Genomic DNA, 24,941 nt, shown 5'->3' on the forward strand with positions numbered 1-24,941 from the left:
AGGGAAGGTTAACCCAAAATAGGCTCTGAAAAGACACTGTGCAAATGACAGCATGTGGTTCCATATTTACTGTCCATATCTGACTCCACATCAAATTTACTTAGAAGTTAAAAAATATATCTCAGAGAGCCAAGTTAGAGTTTTTCAGGTTGCTGCATTGTTACCACTAACAAAGACTCTTCAATGACCCTACTAATTGGACAAGAAGTTGGTATGGTCGGAAGTTACTGAATTGCTTATATGGGATTTGACTAGCAAGACACAGCCCAGACACAAATAAATGATGCCAGTTTACCCATGGAATTTATTATTTCACAAATAAATAGTTTTATAAAAAATAAACAATAGTACCTGACCAAACCAACCAAACGCTTTAAAAAGATGATGATATGGGGCCAGATTCTCAGCAGACATAAATGGAAATATTCCCCTGAAGTCAATAGAACTAGAATGTTTTACCCTACCTGAGGATCTGGCCAGTGGGTTATAATGAGCTAGCCGTTGCTTAGTGGGAAACCCAAGGAGTTTAATTTGATTTAAGTTCCATTTTTTTTAAAGGGCAAAAGTGTGACTTTTTTATAAGTAATTTTGTCAAATTCAAGGTTCTTAACAATCTTTACAACTCCCACAATTGAAATTTAAAAAAAAGATTAATGGTATGTTTCTCCTCATTGCATATATAGACACTTTGGGGTTTAATCATTTAATTCTCCCCTTTGAATTATGAGAGAAGGATTAAATGTCAAATATGGGTTACTCTGGGTAACTTCCTTCAAGTATGTGGAATAAAAAGTCAAAACTTAAAGCAAGTGTGGGAGATGTTCAATGCATAACTGTGGGGGTGTCTTTCCCTTTGAATTATGGGGGATTGGGAGTGCTTGGAAAAGGTTTAGGGGGAAATTTTCAGAAGGGCTCGTAGGCCAGATTTTTAAGGATATTTAGGCTCTTAAAGATGCAAACAGGTGCCAAGTTTTATTTTGAAAAGTTCCTAAGCAAATTAGTGCCTAACTCTCACTAATTTCAATGGGAGTTAGGTGCCTAACTCACTTGGGTACTTTTGTAAATCCCACTAGGTGTCCAACTGCACCAACATACTTTGTAAATCTACTGTAAATCCCCCACAATGTTTACTTAAAGGCAATATACTAAATGATAATGCACATTACAAATGGCTGGAAGGGTACCCCCGTTTGATATCTAAGCCAGCAGCTAAGACATCAGGTCGGGGGGTCTTTTTAGTCACTAGTTACACTGGTATTTCTAAGTGTAGCCACTGCTGCTGGATGGTTGAATAGGAATAATTTGCTTATTCCTATGAATGAATGAACCTTCAGTCCATCCTGTGATCACCATTGTAATGTTAATGGGGCTTCACAATGAAAAGTTCCACCTAATGTTTCACACAAAATCACGGATGTGGTGTATGGTTCATAGCTGAAGGCTCCATAAAGATATCTTCTTTTGTTTCTGGATAGATAAGTAAATAGGGTTTTAAAACAAACAAACAAACAAACAAAAAACCCCAGACACTAAGGTAAAAGGGAAAAAAAAAAAGCTTAAACCACTGTAGATGCATGGTTAGACATTTCACTCTGGTTTACTGTGGTGTTAAAAGTTATCACTAATGTGTGCTTAACCTTGAAAGTGCTGCTAAAAGATTTCAGCGAATGTATCCTATAAAGTATCTTATATATAGTCTCTGAAGATAATGAAATAGAAGAGGCCAAGAACTATTGACCTATCATGTTTATCAACCATGTACTAAATGTTTGACTCTGCCTTAGCTTAAATCACTGGCTTTCTCAAATGATTACGGGCTTATAGCAGAAGATCAACAAATATGAAGTAAGGCGTCACTAGGTTTTGAGATTCAACTTGTAATCAATCCATGCGGTGTTCTGGACTGAGTGACTTAAATCGATTATACCAAAGTCTGTGACTTAGTGTAGCATAACTGGTTAATGGACGTGCTTAATCTACATTAAAAAAATGTTGTAATACCCACACTGTATGTTTTATACCCAGATGATTAGAAATCACTTTTTCAAGTATAATCCTCAAAATAGATTTATTCTCCCATAAATGCAAGTCAGACCACTCAGCAGAGCAAGCTTGGCATACAGCTTTTGGGAAGAGACCTAATACAACCCTGATTAGTTATTTTAAACATTGGTAGCTTAAAACCTATACTGGATACTCCAACTTGAAGTGACAGGCCTGGCAATCACCAGCAGATTGAGCCAGTACACTAGCATGATGTGCCACCTTGAGTTTAGATGCTCCTAAAAGGAATGCAGTATAGTACTTGGAGCCAGTACCACTTGATGGAAACAGGGAAACTGGTGAGCTGACAGATGGGGAATTCTATAAATATATCAGCAAAATTTTAAAATGTGAAAGACAAAGGAATCAAAGGTTTGATAAGTACAAAATAAAACTAATTATCAGGAAAGCCATATTAATAGAAGCAACACCATCTGCACTATCAGTTGTGCTGAAATGCCCATGACTTACACATTGATAGAACACTCAGCACCAACTAATGCAGATGCATAACAAATAAAGACAGTTCTGTTTTGCTGAAACTCATCCTCTGAAAACTGGAGTCACCTTTGTCTACTTTGACAAGGCAATAGATGCAGAAGATGAATGGCAGTGTTGCTAATGCCCTTTAAAAATGTCTTAGAAAAAGCACAGTCTTGGAAAAAGCAAACTGTATTGGATTTTATTAGCTCCGTTCAGGCTACAGGAGCCACTGCTAAGTTACTTGGGGGCAAGGGAAGGGACTGAACCACCAGAATAGTTGTAGGTGAAAGAATTATGCTTCAGAGACCCCTGGAAAGGCATGCTCACCAGCAGCCCTTGCTATCCCGATATTAGTGCACCTACTTGCAGTTAGGCAGAATTGTCTGTCAGATAATGCCTGCCTCCTGTGTGAAAGCACTAAGGAGACAAAGCTGGTCCGCCATTATTTAACAAGTATTAGGATCTGGCTCAATTTAACAAGAACTTTGTGATGTTCTGTGGGTGCATTACCAGAGCATCCACAGAAAATAGCTCTCCTGGATACATTCCATTTAGTGTTTAAATAAAAGTGGAAGTAATTTTATTTTTTTTAAAGTAACCAGAGAAGAGAGAGTAGGAACATTATACAAAGGCAAGACAACAGAAACAGCTATTAAATCCCTACCAATTACCACCAAATAACACAAAAATTGTCTCAAAGCAACAAAATAAGGAGAAAGTTGCTTCAGACAAAAATCTGTTGTCTGCTACTCCCAGCTGCAATGAGGAGAATCCTGCATTTAAAGGCTGATTCCCCTCCTCCCTCTCAAGTCATATCCTTCCAAGGCAGCCATTAAAAAAAAAGCTTCAGACTGAACCAACCCACTGCTTCAAGGGTGCCAGGCTTGATCCTTCAAGAAAGGAGAGCTGCCATTTGCCAGAAGGCAATATGGTGTAACCTAAAATGTGTGGTCCACCCTGCATTCAGACACCAGTTAGGATGGTTGGCACCACTTACTCATTATGTGATCATATAATTGAAAACTTTATCCTAAAGCCTGATGCACCAAGGGAACAGAGATAAGGATGAGGGTAAAGTGCTGAGCTGTCCAGTCTCAAGATTCTCTTATTGTAATTTTCTACATGGATTGTTAAGGGTGAGGAATCCACCCCTGCCTCACTCTTCTGAAGAAGGGGTCTTCACTGCTTTACTGGCCCCTTTAGCCCACAAAAATGACTGGCAACCTTTTCCCTGAGCAGTAGACTAAAAGACCATTCACAAAAAGGGGAAATCTCCTGGCTACTTTACCCATGCAGCTCTGAACAGCACGCACCTGCTCATACAAAAGAGGACTGTTGAAAGAGGGAGCGTTGAATATAGGAGTCCCTGGAGAACAGTGGTTAGCAGCTGCTGCGCTGCAGATAGACTGCAGAATCTTTTTTAAAACTTATATACAAAGGATTGAAATGCCTTGAAGTAGATTGCCGAGTCGAGGCCTCTTTATTAGAGTGTCCTAGAGAAATATTTTAAGCACTGCTTGGTAAGTTGCCCTTGTTGTTCATTATGCTTTAAGCTGAGCTTCAGTCTCATGTTCCAAGGGCCATCTACAATTTAACGTACCTAAGAATTTGTCATTTTATGTGGAATTGAAAAGATCAAATGCATAGATGTCTGAGGTCACTTTGTTGAAGAAATATGAAGACCTACACCTTTTTGTCCAGTTTCTGTGTTCTTTTAAACTAGGAACAAATCTTCTCCGTGTTTTGTACATTAAAGGTTGTTAGCTGGGGTAGTGGGAAAGAAATGAGCACTTCAGTGAAGGTGCTGAACGACCAGCATGCGTTTAATCTTTTTAATTCTATTAATTGTCTGCAAATATAGCACCAGATTAGATGTTTCCTAGAGAGTTGAGTTTGGTGTGAAGTATTCATTACTTTGTTGCAACTCTTTTGAGGTCAACATGAAGTAGTCCCTTGTACTCAATGAATAAATCTTTTATCATGACCTTCTAATCACTTCATCATGAAGAAGTCTTTTATTTTGTACAAAAGGCTACTTCACATTGCCCTCATCAAAGGAGCTATAATAACATAAAGGAGACACAACAGTCGCTGCTACTGAAATATGTTACAATAGAAGGAAATTAATGTAGGTAGACCCAATGGACTAGGACAAGCAACAAGGACTATTAATGGGAAGTGCTGGTGTAGGGAACTGGCTGTTAGCTCAGTTGTTGTAGACTGCATACAAGAGGAGGTATTTTAGCTCCATTTTATAGTGGGATAGAAAAAAAAATTGATTGTTAACTGGTGCAATGGCGCCAGTGAACCAAGTCCTAATAGAAGAGCGTAGAGGACTCCTAAATCACAAAGCTTAAGGAGTTGGATGGGGCATGAGCAAGAAGGAAATGTAACACTAAGATCTAAATCTATCTTCAGTTAATCTGGTGTACCTTATTCCTATGGGCTCAAGTCTCTTCTCACACTGGCTTAAAGCAGCTATAATCCCAGTGAAAACAATAGAATTTGCACTGCTATAAAAAACACTGTAAGTGAGAGCGGAATCTGCCCATAAGTATACAAGTAAGTCATTTTGACAGTATAAATCAAAGTTGGGATTCTAGAGGGCACAGTGAAATAGGTGTACATCCGAGGCCAGTGGGTGGGTGGCCCATAACAATATGATGATGGGTTTGGAAGGAAGAACCTCTTGGCTTTCAGAAGTAGTAGGGAAAGCTGTACACAGAGCTTGAATTTCACAGCAGGCAGAGCTTTGATGACAGGCAGGCAACAAAACACTCAATGACCAAGGCAGAATAACAGGTTCTGATACAAAGTAAGGGACCATAGAGGTCGACACAGGTAATTCAGGACCACTGTGAAGTCTCATGCAGAATAAACATACAGTATGTTTTCACAGTGCTCACCAGCATACGCACTTCCTCCGGTACCCTATAGGGCGGCTCTGGGCATCCTAGTGCCCTTGGAGGGCATGACAAAGGATTCCATTTGTGCCTGGCTGGTATATGAAAGGTGCAAGGTGAGGAGAATATTTTGTGTCCCATCCATTATATTGCATGCTGGTTGGGCAAAATCTATCCCTGTATGTCTGTAAAGCACTCGCCTTTGGGATCTGTATGAATAATGATAATTTCTTGGCTATAAAGAATGTTTTCTACATCATTAATGATTTGCTTCAGGTTTTTTGGGTTTTTTTTATGTAAATAAGTTACCAAAAGTGAGAGGATGAGTAGATTTGTGAGGAGTGGAGATAAATACAGGTCTAAAATAGGGATGTGCTATACCTCTGTTAGGTCACACTATGGGTCCAGCATCATTAAATGCCCTCAGCATGTTAGAGATTTGCCGGAAAACTTTGCACTTCCCCTTCTAAAGGAACTTTATTGATAATAAAGGAAGAAAATCTTACCCTAAACAACCACATACAGACCATCTAATGCACCTTCTCTTTCCTCCATCACTCCAAACAGAACTCCAAGCAGAGAAGATAGTAGCATCAAAGCCAAGTAACACAACTGACTTCCATTGCCTTTTGCGGAAGCTCAGGAGTCAGTCAGATTCCTGGGGCAAACTGTTCTCCTGTTCCGCTTGCTCCTTTTATTTTCCATGAAGGCAGGACCTGAACCTGTGTGTTTCATGCAGCTTTCTTTCATAGGTCGCAGCAGCTCTTTTCTGTGCATGTGTTTTTCAATTATCACACCCATATGTCTCAAGCTCCTTATTCCTCTTCCCCCCCCCCCCAACCCCGCTGCTCATTTCTCCTTCCCCTTTGAGGTTATTTCCCTTTCTCTCAGGTGTGCTATTCTTTGATCCTATTGATTTTTCTCCTCTTTCATTCACAGCCTTTATTAAACTCTGTTCAGCTTCTTCTATATTTACTTTTTTCTTCTGTACTCTTGTCTGGCTTTTCCTTCTTGGCATATGTAGCTCTGGCTCCTTCTCCCCTTCCTCTGTGTTGCTTACTACCACATGTTTTCTGGTTCAAATCTTTTCTTCCATTGAACTTATTTTCTTTCTTCCTCTGTCCATCATATCTTTCAGTCCCCCGTGGCACATGCTTCTTGCTGCTTCTCCGTTCTTCAGCTCTCCTGGGTCTCTTCTTCTACTCCCCGAAGTGGGTATTCACCCACAAAAGCTCATATTCCAAAACGTCTGTTAGTCTATAAAGTGCCACAAGACTCTTTGCTACTTCTCCTCCCTGTGTCATTTATAAACAGATATGAAAGGAGCAGCTGATATTTTCTAACTTACTGTTCTGACTGATGCCTGTATAAGCCACATCAGCTGGAGGAAAAGATATGAAATTGAGACCAGTGCCATTTTCCCCCAAATTGTCTCATCACGTATCCTGTTTTCCTTTTCAATATGATCATTTCAGAGCAGCTGCAGCTCAGTTCTATGCTGCAAAAACCAGGTGTTTTATTCCATATGCAGTGTACATATTAGTATATATAACCTGGAAGAAAAAGCATTTCTATTTTAATTCTTTACACACGGGGGAAAAATGTTTTGCCTTGGTAGGCTAATGCACACTTCTGCAAATAATACTGTATAAAGCAATGTGCTCACTCAAACCACTGCAACATTCTCTCTACCCTCACGCAACCCCTTTTACAGCAATCTTAGAAAGAATACAGCTTGCAAAGCCTGGGAACCACATTGCTCCATAGGCTGAGAAGGAGACTGGGCCTTGGCTCCAATCTTCATCTGTACTAACAAAGAGAGCAGGCTGCACGTACCTCAGGAGAAGGCTGAACCACCATAAAATGCCCTTGGGGAGAATTGTGGCTTGGAAAACCCCAATCCCTCCTTGAGCTCATTCAAGGACAATGTGACTGTGCATTGCAAGTACGGTGGGCCAGTAACTCCAAAGCTGAGATTTGACTCAAGTAATATAAATCTCAAGAAATTAAAAACATGCCCAAACCACATCTTCCCTAAAGGATGCCTCCATGGAGTGGAACCCAACTAGATCAGTTTTGAGGGTAGGAAGGAAAGGAAGCATAATTTATCAAGTACCTCCTAAGCCACATCCTGCACATATGTTGCAGCTCCTAAATTGAGGGTTTCCATCTAAAATGGAGATAAATTAATGGTTTTGTCATGGGAGCTGAATTCCCAGGTTTTTTTCATTTTCCTCTTCTTCTATTCCAAATCAGAGTCTGGCCCATTGTACATGCATGGTATATTGAGGAGTGGGATGCTGTACAAGGAAGAAAACAGTCTGTATACAATAAAATATATTTTAAACATGAGTCAATTTTAAAGTATATTTAAAATATATAGCTAGAATGTGATACTACAGTATAAAGTATTATATCTCATAGACAGAAAGGTGTTATGTGGAATTAGCTGGGGCCTGATTTTGATCTTACACCAGTTTTCACCAGTGTAACATTGATTTTACTGGAGTCATACTGGATTTATAATGGTGTAAGGTGAGTGAGATCAGAATCAGTTCCATTTTTTTTTGTATTAAGTCACCAAATAACACTCAAAAAGAAACATATTTTACATGATAGTGTAAATAATAGAATTTCAAATGACAGCAATGTATTAGGCTTTCAAAAGTAGTAATGTGAAAATTCTGTTCTGAATAATTCACTCATCTTAAATTGTTATGTATTCAAAAATAATTGCACTGCATCTCCAAATATAGAACGGGTTATCTTAGTTTTTAAACTGGCAGTAAACATCAAGTTTTCACAGCTATTCTACACTGTACTTGTATCACATTGTACTGCTGGTCAGTTGAGTTGAGTTTAATTGATTGTGAATTAATTAACACTCTACAGTAGATGTCTTTTTCTTGAGGTAATTAATCTTAGTGAAAAATGATACACAGAGCAGTTGAGGCTCCAGCAGAGTTTCTAGATGTGCTTTTTTGTTTAGACTTACTTGACAGCCTTTTTTCTTGTAGATGAATTAGGTGTCTAGAAATGACTCTCTCTTATATTTATTTTGGCTTGGCAGCATATAGTTGTTATGGCTGGCAATATTTCATACCAAAAAGTGTTAATACTATCCATAAATTATGACCAATGATATACAATGGTTGTTATCAATCATGACAAGTAATTGATCTTGATTGAATCAAATAAATATGATGCTTTGCAAAGTTATGACCTTGTCATTTCACTTCAGTGCTGCGAACACATCAAACCAGTTTGGATTAACTCTTCATAAGTGCATATAGAGTTTTAAGAAATAAGATACTGCATCAGGTAAAGGCCACAATTGTTAGATAGATTAGATAGGCAGATATCGATACTATTCTATTCTATATAGATTTGTATACTGCGCTCATCACTGTAGTAACTGAACGTCGTCTTGTGGTGAATTAAGCCATGTGACTACATATCTGTCACGTGCTCTTTGCTCTCTCATTCTCTCCCCAGGGAGAGAAGCATCTGCGGTGGTGTGTCTTGTTTTAGTAGAGTTTGTTGACCCAATCTTTATCCCCAAGCTTTAGGTGGTCTTTTAGCTCTCCTGAGCCCGAACCAGGAGCTTGCATATAAGAACTGAGACCTTGAACTTGATTCAGAATTCTGTGGGAAGCCAGTATAGAAAGCAAAAGTGATTTGCTAGGCTCATGGTAGCCTGTGTTGATGAGGGGGTGTGCTGCAGCATTTTGTAATATCTGAAGGTTTCTAAGTGTTGAGGGTTTCATACCAATGTATATTGTATTTGCTGTAGTCCAGTTCAGAAGTGATGAAGGTATGAATAAATGAGGCCATGTTAGGATGGGGTAGAGGCGCCTAACTCACTGATAATGATAGAAGATGTTACTCGCAGATGCTGCTATTTGAGAGTTTAGTGTCAGTGAGGAATCCAAGAGTATTCTTAAATTATGGACCAAATTGTTAAATTATGGACCAAATTGTCCAACTACGGATGTGTACTTTCGACCAAAGAAGACTTCGCCATGGCTGCAGACTGTTCAGAATATTTTCTCTGACAATCTGCATCACCTTTGTGTTGCTCAAATTCAGTTGTAGCCAGCTGTTCTCCGTCCATGAGCTAAACTACTCCAAGCATTGTGCCATCTTGGTGGTAGTTATGTGGTTGTATGTGATGAAGAATAAGCATATTGTTACACTTGAGTTCATGTTATCCCACCTGTTCACCTGTTGTATGTGAACATTGAAAAGGACCAGAAAGAGAACTGAACCTTGTGGGACTCCACAAGTAAGAAATGTAGTGGTGGAGGTGCAGTTTCTCATAACTGCTCATTAAATGGGTCCCTCCAGGAAGGACTCAAACCATTTGAATGCATTACTCTGGATGCCTACTATCGCTCTCAGATGCCTACTATCGCTCTCAGGTGAAAAAGCAGTATCTCATGGTCCACAATGTTGAATGCTGAATTCCTGAATGTAGGTTTTACCAGGTCTAGAATGCCAATTCCTCTAACTAACGCTAACTTGTCTATGAGCTTGCTCAGGAATGGCAGGTTTGACACTGGGCAGTAGTTTGCTAGAAATAATGTATCAATATTTGTAAGCTGGGTTTCTTCCATGCTGGCCAGACCTAGTGTTTGAAGGAGGAAAGGAAGATTTCTTCTCTGAATGGTGTTTTGAGTGTTTCACTGAGGAGTGGCACCAATTGTTCATTTTTCTCTTTCACCTGCCAAGAAAGGCATGGATCAGAGTCACAATTCTTGGACCAAAACTCCTTTAGTTTGTCAAGAACTTCTCGAAGGGTGAATTTATTGAATCCTCAGAATGCAGGTGGTCTGTTGGTTGGTAGGCATAGGTAGAGTGGACCCAAGCCATCCTGAGTATGTATACTTTTTTTTCAGTGAAGTAGGATGATAATTCCACTGGCAAAGTCTGGTAGGTTTTCTTGTCAGTTTCAGGAGATCAGAATAAATGTGATGAGACTCAAAACTGAGCAGCAATAATGGTGTTCGAAGAAAAAAATGTCAAATCCCTCTAAAAATATATTGTGGGGTCTTTGTCTCTTTGGGTCCCTAGAAGCCAGATCCAGCCCTTACTGCTGTCATTGGAAAGATTCCCAATGGAGAAGGCCGTGATCAACAGAACCTGATTGTGTGTCAATAACTGTGGCAGCTATATTATTTAGAGAAGCCCCATTGTCCTCAATGTGACTATTCATGAAAGCAAGGGCTACTCATATGGATAAGAGTTAAAGTCTGGGTCCAAATTCCTGCTGAATAACACTTCCGTTTGTTAACAAAACACAATCATATTCTGCTGATCATGACTTTGATCATGAAAAACATGTATTGTTATCACTGAAGCCCATGGGTGTTTGAATTTAAACCCATGCTTAAGTGCTTTGTTGGATTGGGATACAAGCCCCAGTTCAGCAAGGTACTTAAGCATGTTCCTCACTTGGAATACTTAGTAGAGCCCAATTGAAATCAGTGGGGCTATTCAGGTGGTTAAAGTTAGGCATGGGCTCAAGCATCTAGCTGAATCAGGGCCCGTAATTTTCGTAGATATACAAAGTTGAGCCTTTATTGATTCAGTGTCTTGTCTCTTAAAGCTCTTCACCCACATCCCAAGAGTTTATCCATATTGTTTTAATATGCCTGCAGCTCTGAAGTTAAAATGGCAAAACTCACTTTTCACTTCACATTGTATTCTATTCACACAAATAACTCATTAATGGGTCATACTGAACTCCAACACTGGCACTGCTATATTCAGTGTTTTTAAACCTTCTTTAATATCAGCTCCTGTGCTGAAGAGAGCCACCGAGTTAGGTTGGGTAAGCAACTGGTTTATGCTTAAAAAGGAGGAGGAATTATAATATAGCATTAAGAAAAGGTGAATTTTTAACTTCAGTGCATATATTGATGACATTACAAATGTATTTAGTAGACAGATTGCAAAATGGAATAAGGATTCATCTATGAGCTGAATCCTTGCCTTGGGCAATAGACATGCTGCTACTAATTTCAGTTTATTAACTACATCACAAGTTTTGCTAATGGAGAAGCCACACATCTTTTAACACAAAGGAAAGAACCGGATATATCATTTTTATTGCCTTCTGGAAGTTCTGTCTCAGCACATTAGGTACTGATTCCATTTTCTTTGCACTGTAATCTTAGCAAAGACACATATCCTTAAGTTAACGCAAAGTAAACAAGAAATGGAAGTATGTTATATGAATGTTGATCTATTTTTTTGGAGCAGAAGGGTTGGGGGAAAATTGCTGTTTGGAATATTGACTGTGTAAAGCAAAGACCAGTTTCACCCCAGGTTAACCCAGCTTCCTGCAATAGAGAGAGACAAGGAATGAATCTGTCCTCAAGTGGATTTGGTATCTCCAGTTCATCTCCCAAGTGAGTGAGTGAACAAGATGATTTTTTTTTAATAAGTGTCTAGAAATGTCCCTCTCTTACATTTATTTTGGACCTCAGCATGTTGCACAAACTGTGCTCTCATTTGCATTGGTGCAAATCTGAAATAATTTACACTGGAATCCCACCTGTGTAAATACAACAAAAGTGAGAGCAGAATATGGCCTTCTGGGTTTAAAATACATGGCATAGATAATGAACCTTTTAAAATGTTCTTACTTTAGAGAAGTGATAAATATCTGCTTTTTTCCATTGTTTTTCACCCAAAGGGAAACAAAAGTTATTTGTCACAATTACAATCTGCTGTCTTGATCTGATTGCATCGTAAGCGTGATAGTACAATATACTTAACAATTCCAGCATACCTTTGACGGTATGCTGGAATTGCCAGTCTCATGCCTGTCTTTTATTTTACTCCTTTTCCATTCTCTCTAACCTGTTATTGTGTACGTGTGTATTATTCATAGTTTATTACATATGCTGGAGACTTCCATTTTATTCCAATTGCCTTTTTTTCCTTTGTATAATAAAAGTAAATCTCTTAAAATGTTTTGAATTTTATTCTGGACTAGATGCTGGAAATTACTGAGTGAGGCCCCATGACCTGTGTTATGCATGCAGGAGATAAGACTAGATTATTATAATGAACACTTCTTCTTAAAATCTTTTAAATTGCACATAAGTAAATAATCAAAAAAAGTTTCAAAATTTTAATTGTAACAAAAAATTGAAAACAAAGTCACTCTGTCACTGCCTCTACAAGCACATCAATGGCTACAACCAACATTCCATATATATGACAATAATCAAATCAATATGCTAATAGCACAGCCTTCTTACTTCCATACTGTGTAGCTCTTTCAATGGTGAGTGTTCATGGATGAATGAGAAGTGAATGTATTTTAAGGTAGCTTTTTTAGGTTTTTGTTATTTTTCCTTTTTACAGTGTTTTCATTCCCTTTATTTCTTAATTCCTATTCATTTTGCAATCTGTGCTGCAGTAATAATGACTGTGTAAGAAATAAACCTAATTTATTTTAGATTATTTTTCTTATGTGAGCTGAGCTCAGGAAAAATCAGTTCTCTCAGCTGAACAGTCTAACAACCAAAGTTTGTAACTCTGCAACAATAGCATCAGTCATTCGCACTCTGTGGGGAAGACAGTTTTATTTTCAGATTTGTGTTTTTCTTATTGAGATGACATGCAGATGTTATGGCAATAAATGCTTTCTATAACTAAACAAAATTAACTATTCTCTTTAAGGCAGAAATTATCTGGCTAGCGTCCTAGAATTTACCTTAGTGTGAGCGGAGTGTAAATATTACCTTTACAACTCTAATAACACACTGGCCTGTAATAAAGATCTTCATAGCTTGGTGCCATTTTACTTGAGAAACTGCTTCTCTCTCCATGCCATAGGGTCCCTGTGGAGATAAGTGGCAGTGGTCATGCAGAAATATGCTGCTGGTTTAATTTTGTATGCTATTTGCATTGCAATTTAAATTAATGGCCCAGGATAGGCATTCTTCTTGTTTGGCTAAATCCACATAAAAAAAATCAATAGTGGGAATACTGCTTATCAGACACCTGTCTCGTTTAGTTGGAAGAGGAAGCTAAACTTTGATATGACTGGAGGAAATAATTGAGAGCGTATGAGGCAATGCTGATTTTAACATATTTATTTATATAGAGCCAGATTCTGCCACTCTTTTCATTCCAAGTGCTATCATGACTTACAACTATTCTCATTTAAATCAGACAGGAGAATTCACTGTGTGTGATAGAATTCAGACAGAGTAAGCGTTTGAGACTCTAACTCAAAGTGCACATGCACACTTTGTACAAGTGTCTGGGTAGGGAAACAATTAAGATATAGCATATGTCATTTAAACCGTTGAAAAAATCCAAGCTAACAAGGTGATGTCTTTATGCTTCTTAAAATAAATAAGGCCTTAGTAATGTAAGCAGGGTACAGAATACAGTTAGAATACACAGTTAAAGGGTACTTGGATTCCCCAAAAATCTAGAGTGCTTAATCTTGTGATGCTCTGAGTTTTGTCAATTCCCATTGATTTCCATGGGAGCTGAGGACACTTATCACCTCACAACTGGTGTTGTTAGTTGGGTTCTCTTAGCTGTATTTTGCCCAAAAACTCCACTGCTGAGAAATGTTCTAAATCACTCCTTTCAAGTGAATATTTCCTGGAGTACATTACAGAATTAGTGGAGCCATGAAACTGCACATTTGGAAGCTTGGCACATATTATACTTTGTTTCCTTACATTCTGTTAGACTGGGCATTGAGGCATTGAGCTTCATGACAATATTTCATTTTTAGGAACCCCAGCAAGACTAAGATGTGCCTTGACATACAGAAAATAAAGGACATTGCTAAAAACTAGGACACTATGTCGACTGAAGGTTCAGATCATAATTGATAAGTTTTTTTTTTATTCTTGACTCTTTGCTGAATAATAGATTGTTATTCTAATGTGTTTTGTCTGGAGCAATTTGTCTTAAAGCTGCTTTTTCTTTTGGATCCTTTGTAATATTAGTTTTTCTAGGTTGATTTCTCATACATAAATGCAGAGGAATTCCTCCCCCCTCAATGTTGAACACCCTCAGATGAAAGCCTGTGTTCACTGTACAAATTGATGGAAGACTCCAGAGGGCTGTTTTTGAGAAGAATATGTAATATTCAGTAGCTGTTACATGTAGAATCCACAGCTGTTACTCAGTGCACAGTGGTGGGAGGTGAAATAAACAAAATATTCAGAGAGGGCATATGCTGTCTGTTTTATCTAAAAGTCCATTTTCAGAGTTCCTAAATCAACATTGCTAGCTGATGGGGGGGGACGACATTTTGTAATTTATCTCAGCAGATATGTTGAATGTTATTTATTTGCTGTAGACGAGTAAGCCTGGGCAAGTATACATCCCATACTGGCACATCTACATTTCATGTTTCCACTGCAATCTCCTCACAGTGGCCTCTCTGAAAAATACAGTCATGTTGTTAAGTAATGCAGGGCCACTGTCCTTTCTTCACTTTCCTCCAGTGAATAAACTGATAAAAGATAAAGACTTGATCATAATGGTGCGGAGGTGATCTGACTGTATTTAACTTTTATTTAAAACACAACAAGTATGGTTACATTGCCCCTCCCTCTTTGCTCCATCTGCAAGAGGCTTTCCCTGCTTTCTTATTCATTCATTGCCTTCCCTATACTTAGCAGGACATTCTTCTCTCTGTTCTCACTATGTTCTTCCCTCCTTTTCCTCAGTATGCTCTTTTTCATAGACTCATAGACTCTAGGACTGGAAGGGACCTCGAGAGGTCATCGAATCCAGTCCCCTGCCCTCATGGCAGGACCAAATACTGTCTAGACCATCCCTAATAGACATTTATCTAACCTACTCTTAAATATCTCCAGCGATGGAGATTCCACAACTTTCATTAGATACTAGTGAACTTCACTTCTCTTAAGTCAGTTAGAATTACAGCTATGGTGACTCGGATGACATGTTTGAAAGGGTAATCCTAATGTAGTCTTTGAGCATGTTTTGTAATCACCACCATAATTACTAGAAGGCAAGGACTGTAAGAAATATTTGCGGGTGCAGAGGTGAAAGGGACAATCAGATAGTTTAGAACTAAATCTTACAACCTTCACAAAGAAAGCTATGAATATACAGGATCAGATTGTCTGGTCTGAGCTTAATGCAAGAATGGTGGGAAGGGACAAAAACAGAGTTAAGCTATCACTTCACCCTGCAAGTCCTGGGCCTGTCTGGTTGCCAGTCCAGTCTTCAGCATAAATCAGGTCTACCTTGGAGCTCCTCTGATTTATGCTAGTTGCTCTTGATTCCAAAAGGGAATATGGATGTCCCAGACATGCCCCCTTTTCCCTGACCACTCCCTATGTACTAGGGGTCAAGACAAGAGTGACCTAGGAGCCACTGCATCATCTCTATGCAACCAGAAGATTCCCTAACATCAGTGAATCTTAAAGGGGCTGGTTAAGCCAGCATTAGGCCTCCACCACAGTACAAAGCAGTTGGAGCAGCTCTGAGGATATAACTCATGAGAGTTTAGAGAGTGAAATCACTTTCCACCTCCAAATATTTTGATTCTAGACAGAGATTTTTTTAGTGTCTCTGGCTATTACAACTAGTGTGAACAACCAGTCATCCTATTTGTTATTTATCATTAGCACTTCTTTTTTAAAAAAAAATTAAACCAGCATGAAAGATTCAAGCAAAATGACAAGATTCCTTTGTAAATAACCTTTTGTAATGTCAGTTTCTTCCAACTGTAGGAATCATTCTGGAGACACCAATACCTTCAATGCAAAGCTTATAAATATTTAGATTGAGATTTTTAAGTAACAAAAAAGGAGAGGGAATTAAACAGAATATAAAATACCCTTCACTTTGTATGTAATAATAGTTTGCGTAAAATAACTTTGTAGTTAAACATCTCTTACTAATACATACTCCACTTAACACTTTATTTGTTACATATTGTGAAAATATACATAACTGTTGTAAATGAAATAATGTATATTTGATATCGAGGTTACAAAATTAAAATATTTTAAGAGTTTATTTTTAAAGAGTTATTGCTGTGGATACCCTACTCACACCATGCATGTTTTTCAGTATCCTCTTGCCTATATTTTGTTTAGTTTTCATGAAAACAGCCCTTGTTTATTGCAAGTACATCAACTCTTATTCCTTATTCCCCTCCTGGTGCTATGGACTCTCCAGACATCAAAAATGATAGATTGATTTTTTTCTATAGGACTACCCATAGAGTCATGGTGTTTGTCCTGGAAAGGTCTGTCAGGAAAGGTGACTGAACTAGGCCATAAAATGGCAACAGTTCCATTTCCAACCTGATATCCTTAGTAATGAAGAATGTGGCGAAAATATAGAATAGTTTGTAAATCTGTCTGTACAATTGCTTCCTAAATGAATGTTTTTAAAGTTTTCCTTGAGGCATCTACTTATATTATTTACTTATAATGTAGTAGCATCCACAGGCCCGATAGGGTAAGAAGAGAGGGCTGGAGTTCTAAAGGATTTGAGGTTCTCATTAGATTGAACAATCTTTCTAGATTTTAATATTTCACTAATTCTCGATAAATACCTGTAATTGGTATATGTTGATGTGTGTGGTCAGACAGGCAGCTTAATTTTAGAAGTTTCCTTGGGGGAAGAAAAGGGCCCTTATATTTAATTTGTTTAGCATTTGAGTGGATAGGAACCTGCGAGGAATTGTAGCTTCCCTAAGGAGAATGGTGTTTCTTTGCATCCTTTAATTAATTCTCTGTTGGAATTCAAAGAATACCCGGGAAAAACAAAATTTGAAAATATGGTTGTCACGATGAGAGCAATCTCTCTGTTAACCCAGTCAGGGTAATACCTTTCGGGGATTTGAGTACTCCATAAGACATTGCATTTTTAATCATAGTCCTGTTTTATTTTTAAAATTCAGTATGTTGTGAGGTAGTCCACTCTCCCCAAAACAACATCCCAGTTTTATTAGAACATTATTCATTGAGAGAGATGGCTCCATTAGTGATATCCACATTTTCAGGTGCCCCTTTCTTGCATGTTCCCTTTGGATTACCATTATTATTTTATGATGATTAGATATAGCTATTATATAGCAGTTCTCATCTGTAGATCTCCAAGCCCCTCACAAAGGTGGATAGGTATCATTATTTCTATTTCACAGAGTGGGAGAGTGAATCACAAAAAAGTCAAGCCGCTTTCTTCAATTTCTGAATTGAAATTCCACTGGCCACTGCAGCTTTAGGTCTAGTGATCTTGTTTTAGTTTTGCACAGTGCAGAGATAACAATTCCTGAAATTGTAAACCAGAATTGTTATTTCACTCCTTTCAAATGTTAATTGTGAAGAAGGACTGTGTTTCCTTAATGACTATATTAATTTTCATTACAACAGAAATCCATGTTGTTCATTCATTGTCAACTGCATGCAAATATCTCAGTGGTACAGAGAATATAAACGTTATTAGTGTTGCAACCATCTTCCTAGGATTGATTTTATTTATCTAGTTACTTAACTGTAGTGCTTCTTTTTTTCAACTAGGAAAACCTCATGTTTTATTGTCACCGTCTATCTTAGGGTTTATTTCTCTTATGAGGACTGGCAAAATAGGTGTAACAGATTGTAGTTTACTAATACATATAACATGATATAACCCTCAGATACATTTTAATGTGGCTAGGCAGAGTTTTACCAAACTATTTTCATATTTTGCAGTAGATGCTTTATAGCATCTTTGCATTCTGATTGTTCAGATGAAAACCTTTGCTTGATTCTCATTATGTAACACTATCTCTCTCTTCTCATAATCTTCCTGTACGTCTTCCTAATTTTCAACCCTCCAATACTCTTTGCAGAAAAACACAACACTTCTGTCTTTAAGAGTCAGTTAGTTTAGCCTCTACCTGAATACTTTTATAGGAATATTATTCTGTACCTGTCTGTTCTCCTTGCTACTAAATCATTCCAAATTAAATATTCTCATAGACTCATAGACTCATAGGTCAGAAGGGACCAATATGAACATCTAGTCTGACCTCCTGCACAAGGCAGGCCACAGAACCCTACCCATCCACTTTTATACAACCCCTAATCCAGGACTGAGTTATTGAAATCCTCAAAACTGGTTTGAAGACCTCAAACTGCAGAGAATCCACCAGCAAGCGACCCATGCCCCACGCTGCAAAGGAAGGCGAAAAACCTCCAGGGCCCCTGCCAATCTGCCCTGGAGGAAAATTCCTTCCCGACCCCAGATATGGTGATCAGCTAAACCCTGAGCATGTGGGCAAGACTCACCAGCCAGCACCCAAGAAGGAAATCTCTGCAGTAACTCAGTTCCCATCCCATCCAACATCTCCCCGCAGACCATTGAGCAGACTTATCTGGTGATAATCCAAGATCAATTGCCCAAATTAAACTATCCTATCATAACATCCCCTCCATATACTTATCAAGCTTAGTCTTGAAGCCAGATAAGTCTTTTGCCCCCACTACTTCCCTCGGAAGGCTGTTCCAAAACTTCACTCCCCTAATGGTTAGAAACCTTCGTCTAATTTCAAGTCTAAACTTCCTAATATCCAGTTTGTACCCATTCGTCCTCTTGCCTACATTAGAACTAAACTTAAATAATTCCTCTCCCTCCCTAACGTTAACGCCCCTGATATATTTATATAGAGCAAGCATATCCCCCCACAGCCTTCTTTTGGCCAGGCTAAACAAGCCAAACTCCTTGAGTCTCCTTTCATAAGGCAGGTTTTCCATTCCTCGGATCATCCTAGTAGCCCGTCTCTGGACCTGTTCCAGTTTGAATTCATCCTTCTTGAACATGGGACACCAGAACTGCACACAATATTCCAGATGGGGTCTCACCAGCACCTTATATAACGGTACTAACACCTCCTTATCCCTGCTGGAAATACCTCGCCTAATGCATCCTAAAATCGCATTTGCTTTTTTAACAGCCGTATCACATTGGCGGCTCATAGTCATCCTGCTATCGACCAGTACCCCAAGGTCCTTCTCCTCCTCCGTCGCTTCCAACTGATGCGTCCCCAACGTATATCTAAAATTCTTATTATTAATCCCTAAATGCATGACCTTGCACTTTTCACTATTGTATTTCATCCTATTACTCTTACTCCAGTTTACAAGGTGGTCCAGATCTTCCTGAATAGTATCCCTGTCCTTCTCCGTGTTAGCAATACCCCCCAACTTTGTGTCATCCGCAAACTTTATTAGCACATTCCCGCTCTTTGTGCCAAGGTCAGTAATAAAAAGGTTAAATAAGATCGGTCCCAAAACCGATCCTTGAGGGACTCCACTAGTAACCTCCTTCCAGCCTGACAGTTCACCCTTCAATACGACCCGCTGGAGTCTCCCCTTTAACCAGCTCCTTATCCACCTTACAAATTTCATATTCATTCCCATCTTTTCCAATTTAACTAACAGTTCCCCATGCGGAACCATGTCAAACGCCTTACTGAAATCAAGGTAAATTAGATCTACCGCATTTCCTTTATCTAAGTAATCCGTCACCTTCTCAAAGAAGGAGATCAGATTGGTTTGGCACGATCTACCTTTAGTAAATCCATGTTACAATTCGTCCCAGTTACCATTGACCTCTATGTCCTTGACTAATTTCTCCCTTAAAATTTTTTCCAAGACCTTACATACTACAGACGTCAAGCTAACAGGCCTATAATTACCCGGATCACTTTTATTCCCTTTCTTAAAAATAGGGACTACGTTAGCAATCCTCCAGTCGTACGGCACAACCCCCGAGTTTATCGATTGCTTAAAAATTCTCGCTAACGGGCTCGCAATTTCACGCGCCAGTTCCTTTAATATCCTCGGATGGAGATTGTCCGGGCCTTCTGTTTGTAACCCTCCATGATAGGCTAGTTAGGTGGCTGTCATTTGACATATATCTATGTCCACTAAAAAGTTAAAGAACTGACAGTGGAGGTCCAGACATAGGCCTTTGTTTTGACTATAAATTGGTGTAAATTTGCAAGAGAACAAATATTTTCTGCCTAGTCATTTTTATTGTTTTCTCAAACAAGGGAATTATTTTGCAGTAGGGGCAAGTTTGCCTGATTTTGGGGCATGAACATTTTGCACAGGTTTAGTGATTGGTGAAATTAACTAACCATACTGTACATTTAGAACAGTGGGTTGCACTGCAAACGCTGTTTGTCCCTCATACTGCATTCAAACCATATTTCAGACCTATTAATTATAATTAATACTGACACAAACTTTAATTTAGGTAACAAGGAAACAATGTACGGACATATTGGAAGACTAAATATTGGCAATATAATATGTTCTTCACACTTAGTACTGAATGACAGCTATGAATACTGGATCTATCTTTCTTTCTTGTTACAGGTTTTTCATTATTCTTATACGGCTTCATATGTGATTTATAACATACATACAAGGTAAGTCATTTTGTTTTTTCAATACAATATGATTACGTTTCAGTGTTTTAAAAGTGTGGTGGTGTTAATGTGTTCAAGTAAAAATGTTTACATTTTTTCAAGGGAAGTTTGGGAGTTAAACCCTCCAGAAGTAGAGGATTCAATTTTACAGTATGCGGCATGGGGTGTACAAGGAGAGCAACTGGTAAGAACAGTCATTTAAAATGCTATGCTAAAAATAATATTGTAATATATTGTGCTAACACTCCACCCCAGACAGGTTACAGAGCAAAAAACAAACAAACAGAAACATGAAGGGAAGTTTCTGTTATTGTAGATTTGTTGAGACTTGGGATTATAAAACCTGCAAGGACTAGTCTTGTTATTGGTTCTGGCCCTGATTCATAAATTCATGTTTTAAGTCTGTTCCTATTCAGCCAACCACTTAAGTATGTGCATATGGATGGACTTAAGCATGTGTTTTAAAGTTAAAGTAATTCGCTTAAGTAATTTGTTGAATCAGTCTTTTTGCCAGGCACTAGGAGAGGCCTAGGGTTGCAGATGAAAAAATTTTCAGGTGTGAAATCTTGGATAAAATGTAACACATTTGACACCCAGAATAGATCTAACGAACAAGAATTAAAATGTATTGGTTTCAGTTTCTGTGTGAAATTATTGTAAAGGTCAGTTAAAATCCATAATAACAGTACTTTGCACATCTATTTTGCCTTTCATCCAATAATCTTAACATGTTTTACAAATAAGTATTAACTTTTACAAAATCCCATGAAGTAAGCGAAGAAAAAAAATCTTGATTCAAGAAGCAGCATTAATGTTAATCTATATTTTTTGGGTCTCTTATGTGAGTTGGTGCATAGAAAAGGAAGGTTTAAGGAGAATAAGGAAAACTCAATTCTCAGAATGAAGAAATCACACAGTCCTAGTCTTAATGATCTAATAGTGTCATTACTGCCTTCAGGCATGAGCCTGCAGCCCCTTCGTGCACGGAACGTCAGTGAGAATTCTGCATGCAGATTGGTTATAAATTGGCCACTTGGAGAGGATAACCTGTTGCTTGTGTCATTAATCAATATGGTGGAGATGGAGAATAAGCCTCTGGTTGGGATCCATCGCATTAAGTACATGGGGGTGGGAAGCCAGAAGTAATTACAGTCCTCTGGAACATGCTTGGCATTCTTTAATAATTAACCACGCTAATTTATCAATAGCCAATGCGTAGTGACAAGACGGATAATAACAAATACATATGTTATTTACTAGGCACTGCACCGTGTACATGCTTGACAGGGCGGTAACATGTGTATAAAACTTAGTAGGAATTAAGTGTGTCATATTATTTTTTTAACTGCAATTCATAGGAAGATTTCCAGTGCTGCACTGTGCAGTAGATTAATGTGTTAGAGCATAATCAAAAAACTGTAGGTGATAATTGCTGCTAAATCAACATTATGTGGTCCTAAAATACATCAAAAAAGTGACACATTTAAAAATTAAAAGTTAGAAAAGTAACAGCGTGGAATATATTTTGCCTAGTTTATCACTGGAAATTTGGACCAACATTTTCAAACATGGGTGCCTAACAGGCTTCTGTGGGAGCTTCTGTACCTCTGAAAATTAGACCGCTTATTTATGTGCCTAAATATGGATTTAGGTGCCTAACTTTAATCACCCAAGTCAGAAAATATTGGCCATAATTTTAATGCAATAAAGATTACATTAACCATCTCTAATAATGTCCATTACAAAGTTAATGTGCTTTCTAAATGTCTTCAGCACTGTGGCCTTTATGCTACCATTTGCTCTGCAGAATTAGAAAAGAAGGATAACTTTCATTAAAACTCATAATCCTTTGTGCAGCCCACCAAGTATTATATCCCAGCTGCAAAGCTACATTAGCAAAGCGTTCCAGCGCTTTCTAACAAGAAGGAAATGTTATTTGCAGCAAAGCATGCTGGGAGAAGGAACAAAAAGGGTACATAGCAAAATAAAAAATAAAAAAAAAGCCTGTGTCATACTTGTCCCCCACCTACACCCTGCTCCAAGGCATCCCGTGTAAATACAAAAAGGAGGAGGAGCATGTATGCATAAATTGCTGTTGCTTCTATGAGAAATAACAGCTGCTTCTTTAATGGACAGAGGGTGGCACAGATAATTCTAGCAGAGCAGATTATAGAGGAGCCTGTCCTATTAAGGGCACGTGGTACATGGTGGCCCCCAATTATAAGCATTTTTCACTGTACTGGTATCAGGGCACTGCGTCACTAGGCCCCCAGACAAAAGATGTCATGCAAAACAAGCCCCAGATACATTAGATAAAGAGAGTACAGCCAAACAGCAGCAGCTCTGAATCGTGAACAGACATCAGTAATAGACACCCAAAATAAGTGTTTGTGTTCACATAACTTATCGATGCCAATGGCATGGAGACTCAGGCTGCCAAATATGCCACTGATAAGGTATACCAATGTCTATATAGATAATAACAGATCCATCTGGTCCACATACTAATTCATACTGAGTGAAAGAATCCATATAAAAAAACCTCACATGATAATGATCTATTGCCACCCATAGCCACACAGACTCACTACAGCTGCAAATCACTTATTGTCAACAGGGACACACACTGGAAAATGGTGAGGAACAATGTTACGAACATATGTAGACACAGAAATCACACACAAAAGACTTAGCAGTTTGCACAAACCTGCAACCATTGAACAGGAACTAGACTGGCAACATGTAGATGGCCTTCAATTCTAAGAGGATCATCACCCATCCCGAAGCAGTGCACAACACTGCAGCAATGCCTGTCCATGATCAATCAGCCAGCTAGCATGCATGATGGAAAAAAGGCATGTACATACCACAAACCTGCACTTGTCTGTGGGTAAGCCAAAGGATCAGGGTTAAATCAAAATGAAGTGTGGGAGTTGGATGAGCTTGGATCACTTGTTCTGTATGATCTGGCCATGAGGCAGGTTAACATATTGCTATTGTTTTTGTTATTTATTAAGCACCGGCACTGTACTTGCTTCTGTACAAGACACAAATAACACAAGCTATGTAAGAATGTTAAATTGGGGTTAGCAGGGGAGGGGAACTCAGTAGAGGTTTCAAATAAGGGAGAAACTTGGTCCAAACGTACAAGAAAGATGAAGAAAGGAAACATTAGGAATTGTTTGAGCATGGGCTAGTATACTTGGCCAGGAACAGCTTATTTTACTAAAGAATGTGGCCAACATGAATTCATACGTACAGTATCAACCCATGACCTTGTGAAAATAATACAAGGAGGCTAAGATACTATTTACTATTTCTAGGATTGCCTATGGAATTAGCATGCCATATGCTGCTAGTGCAGAAGGCCAACGTTAGGTTTTTATCAGCAGTGAGATAATTGGTTCGTCCTACCATTGTTTTGAAGTTACTGCAGTTGCTGCTTTGCTTGTGAGTTATTTCAGTTTCTTGTTATTTACCTAGAGTACATTATGTTATACAGACTAGGATGAGAGCTCAGAGTCATAATATTTTTGTGGTAAAATTGAAAAAGTTTCCAAACAGTTTGGAAGAGCAAACTTTTACTTAATCACTGTTTCAAAATGTAATTTTTATCTCTATTAACAATGAAGACACCAATCCAAATGCCCTTAGTTTTGTGTGTCATGGAGTGTAGGGGAATCAGAGGGATCTTTTCAGTCTGAATTCAGATCCAGATTTTGAAAAGAATCTCTTGATTTATAACCTGATTTTGTATAGCACCGATCACTGCAGTGATAAGAGCTTCCCAGGCAAAATAGATCAACATAAAAAGATAACTAGTTAACTTCATGGAAACTTGTGCTCTTCTCATTTTTCTTGAGTAGTGCTCTCTTTTTGTGGGGGAGGGAGGGAGGTATCCAAACCCAGTTATGATAGATAGGCTTTATCAAAGAGAAGAGTCTTGTGATGGGCCCTAAAGGGAATCAGATACTGGATTGGTCTATTTTTTTCTGAACTTCTTTTTCCTCAGCCATATCCCCTCAAACATTTTGAACCAATAGAACTGAAACCTTTGGGGG

At 38.5% G+C, this 24,941-nt stretch overlaps 1 protein-coding gene across 2 annotated transcripts in view; it reads left to right on the plus strand.

Annotated features, from left to right (window-relative positions):
* DPP10 (dipeptidyl peptidase like 10) overlaps positions 1 to 24,941 on the plus strand; it is an 863,493-nt gene that overhangs the window by 730,621 nt on the left and 107,931 nt on the right. For both annotated transcript variants that reach the window (XM_030580652.1, XM_030580651.1), the window contains exons 6-7: positions 20,828 to 20,880; positions 20,983 to 21,064. In XM_030580652.1, the coding sequence (XP_030436512.1) occupies positions 20,828 to 20,880; positions 20,983 to 21,064 (135 nt within the window). The remainder of the gene's footprint in view (positions 1 to 20,827; positions 20,881 to 20,982; positions 21,065 to 24,941) is intronic.

Source organism: Gopherus evgoodei, chromosome 11, assembly GCF_007399415.2.
Source record: "Gopherus evgoodei ecotype Sinaloan lineage chromosome 11, rGopEvg1_v1.p, whole genome shotgun sequence".
In the NCBI taxonomy this organism is placed as follows: domain Eukaryota; kingdom Metazoa; phylum Chordata; order Testudines; family Testudinidae; genus Gopherus; species Gopherus evgoodei.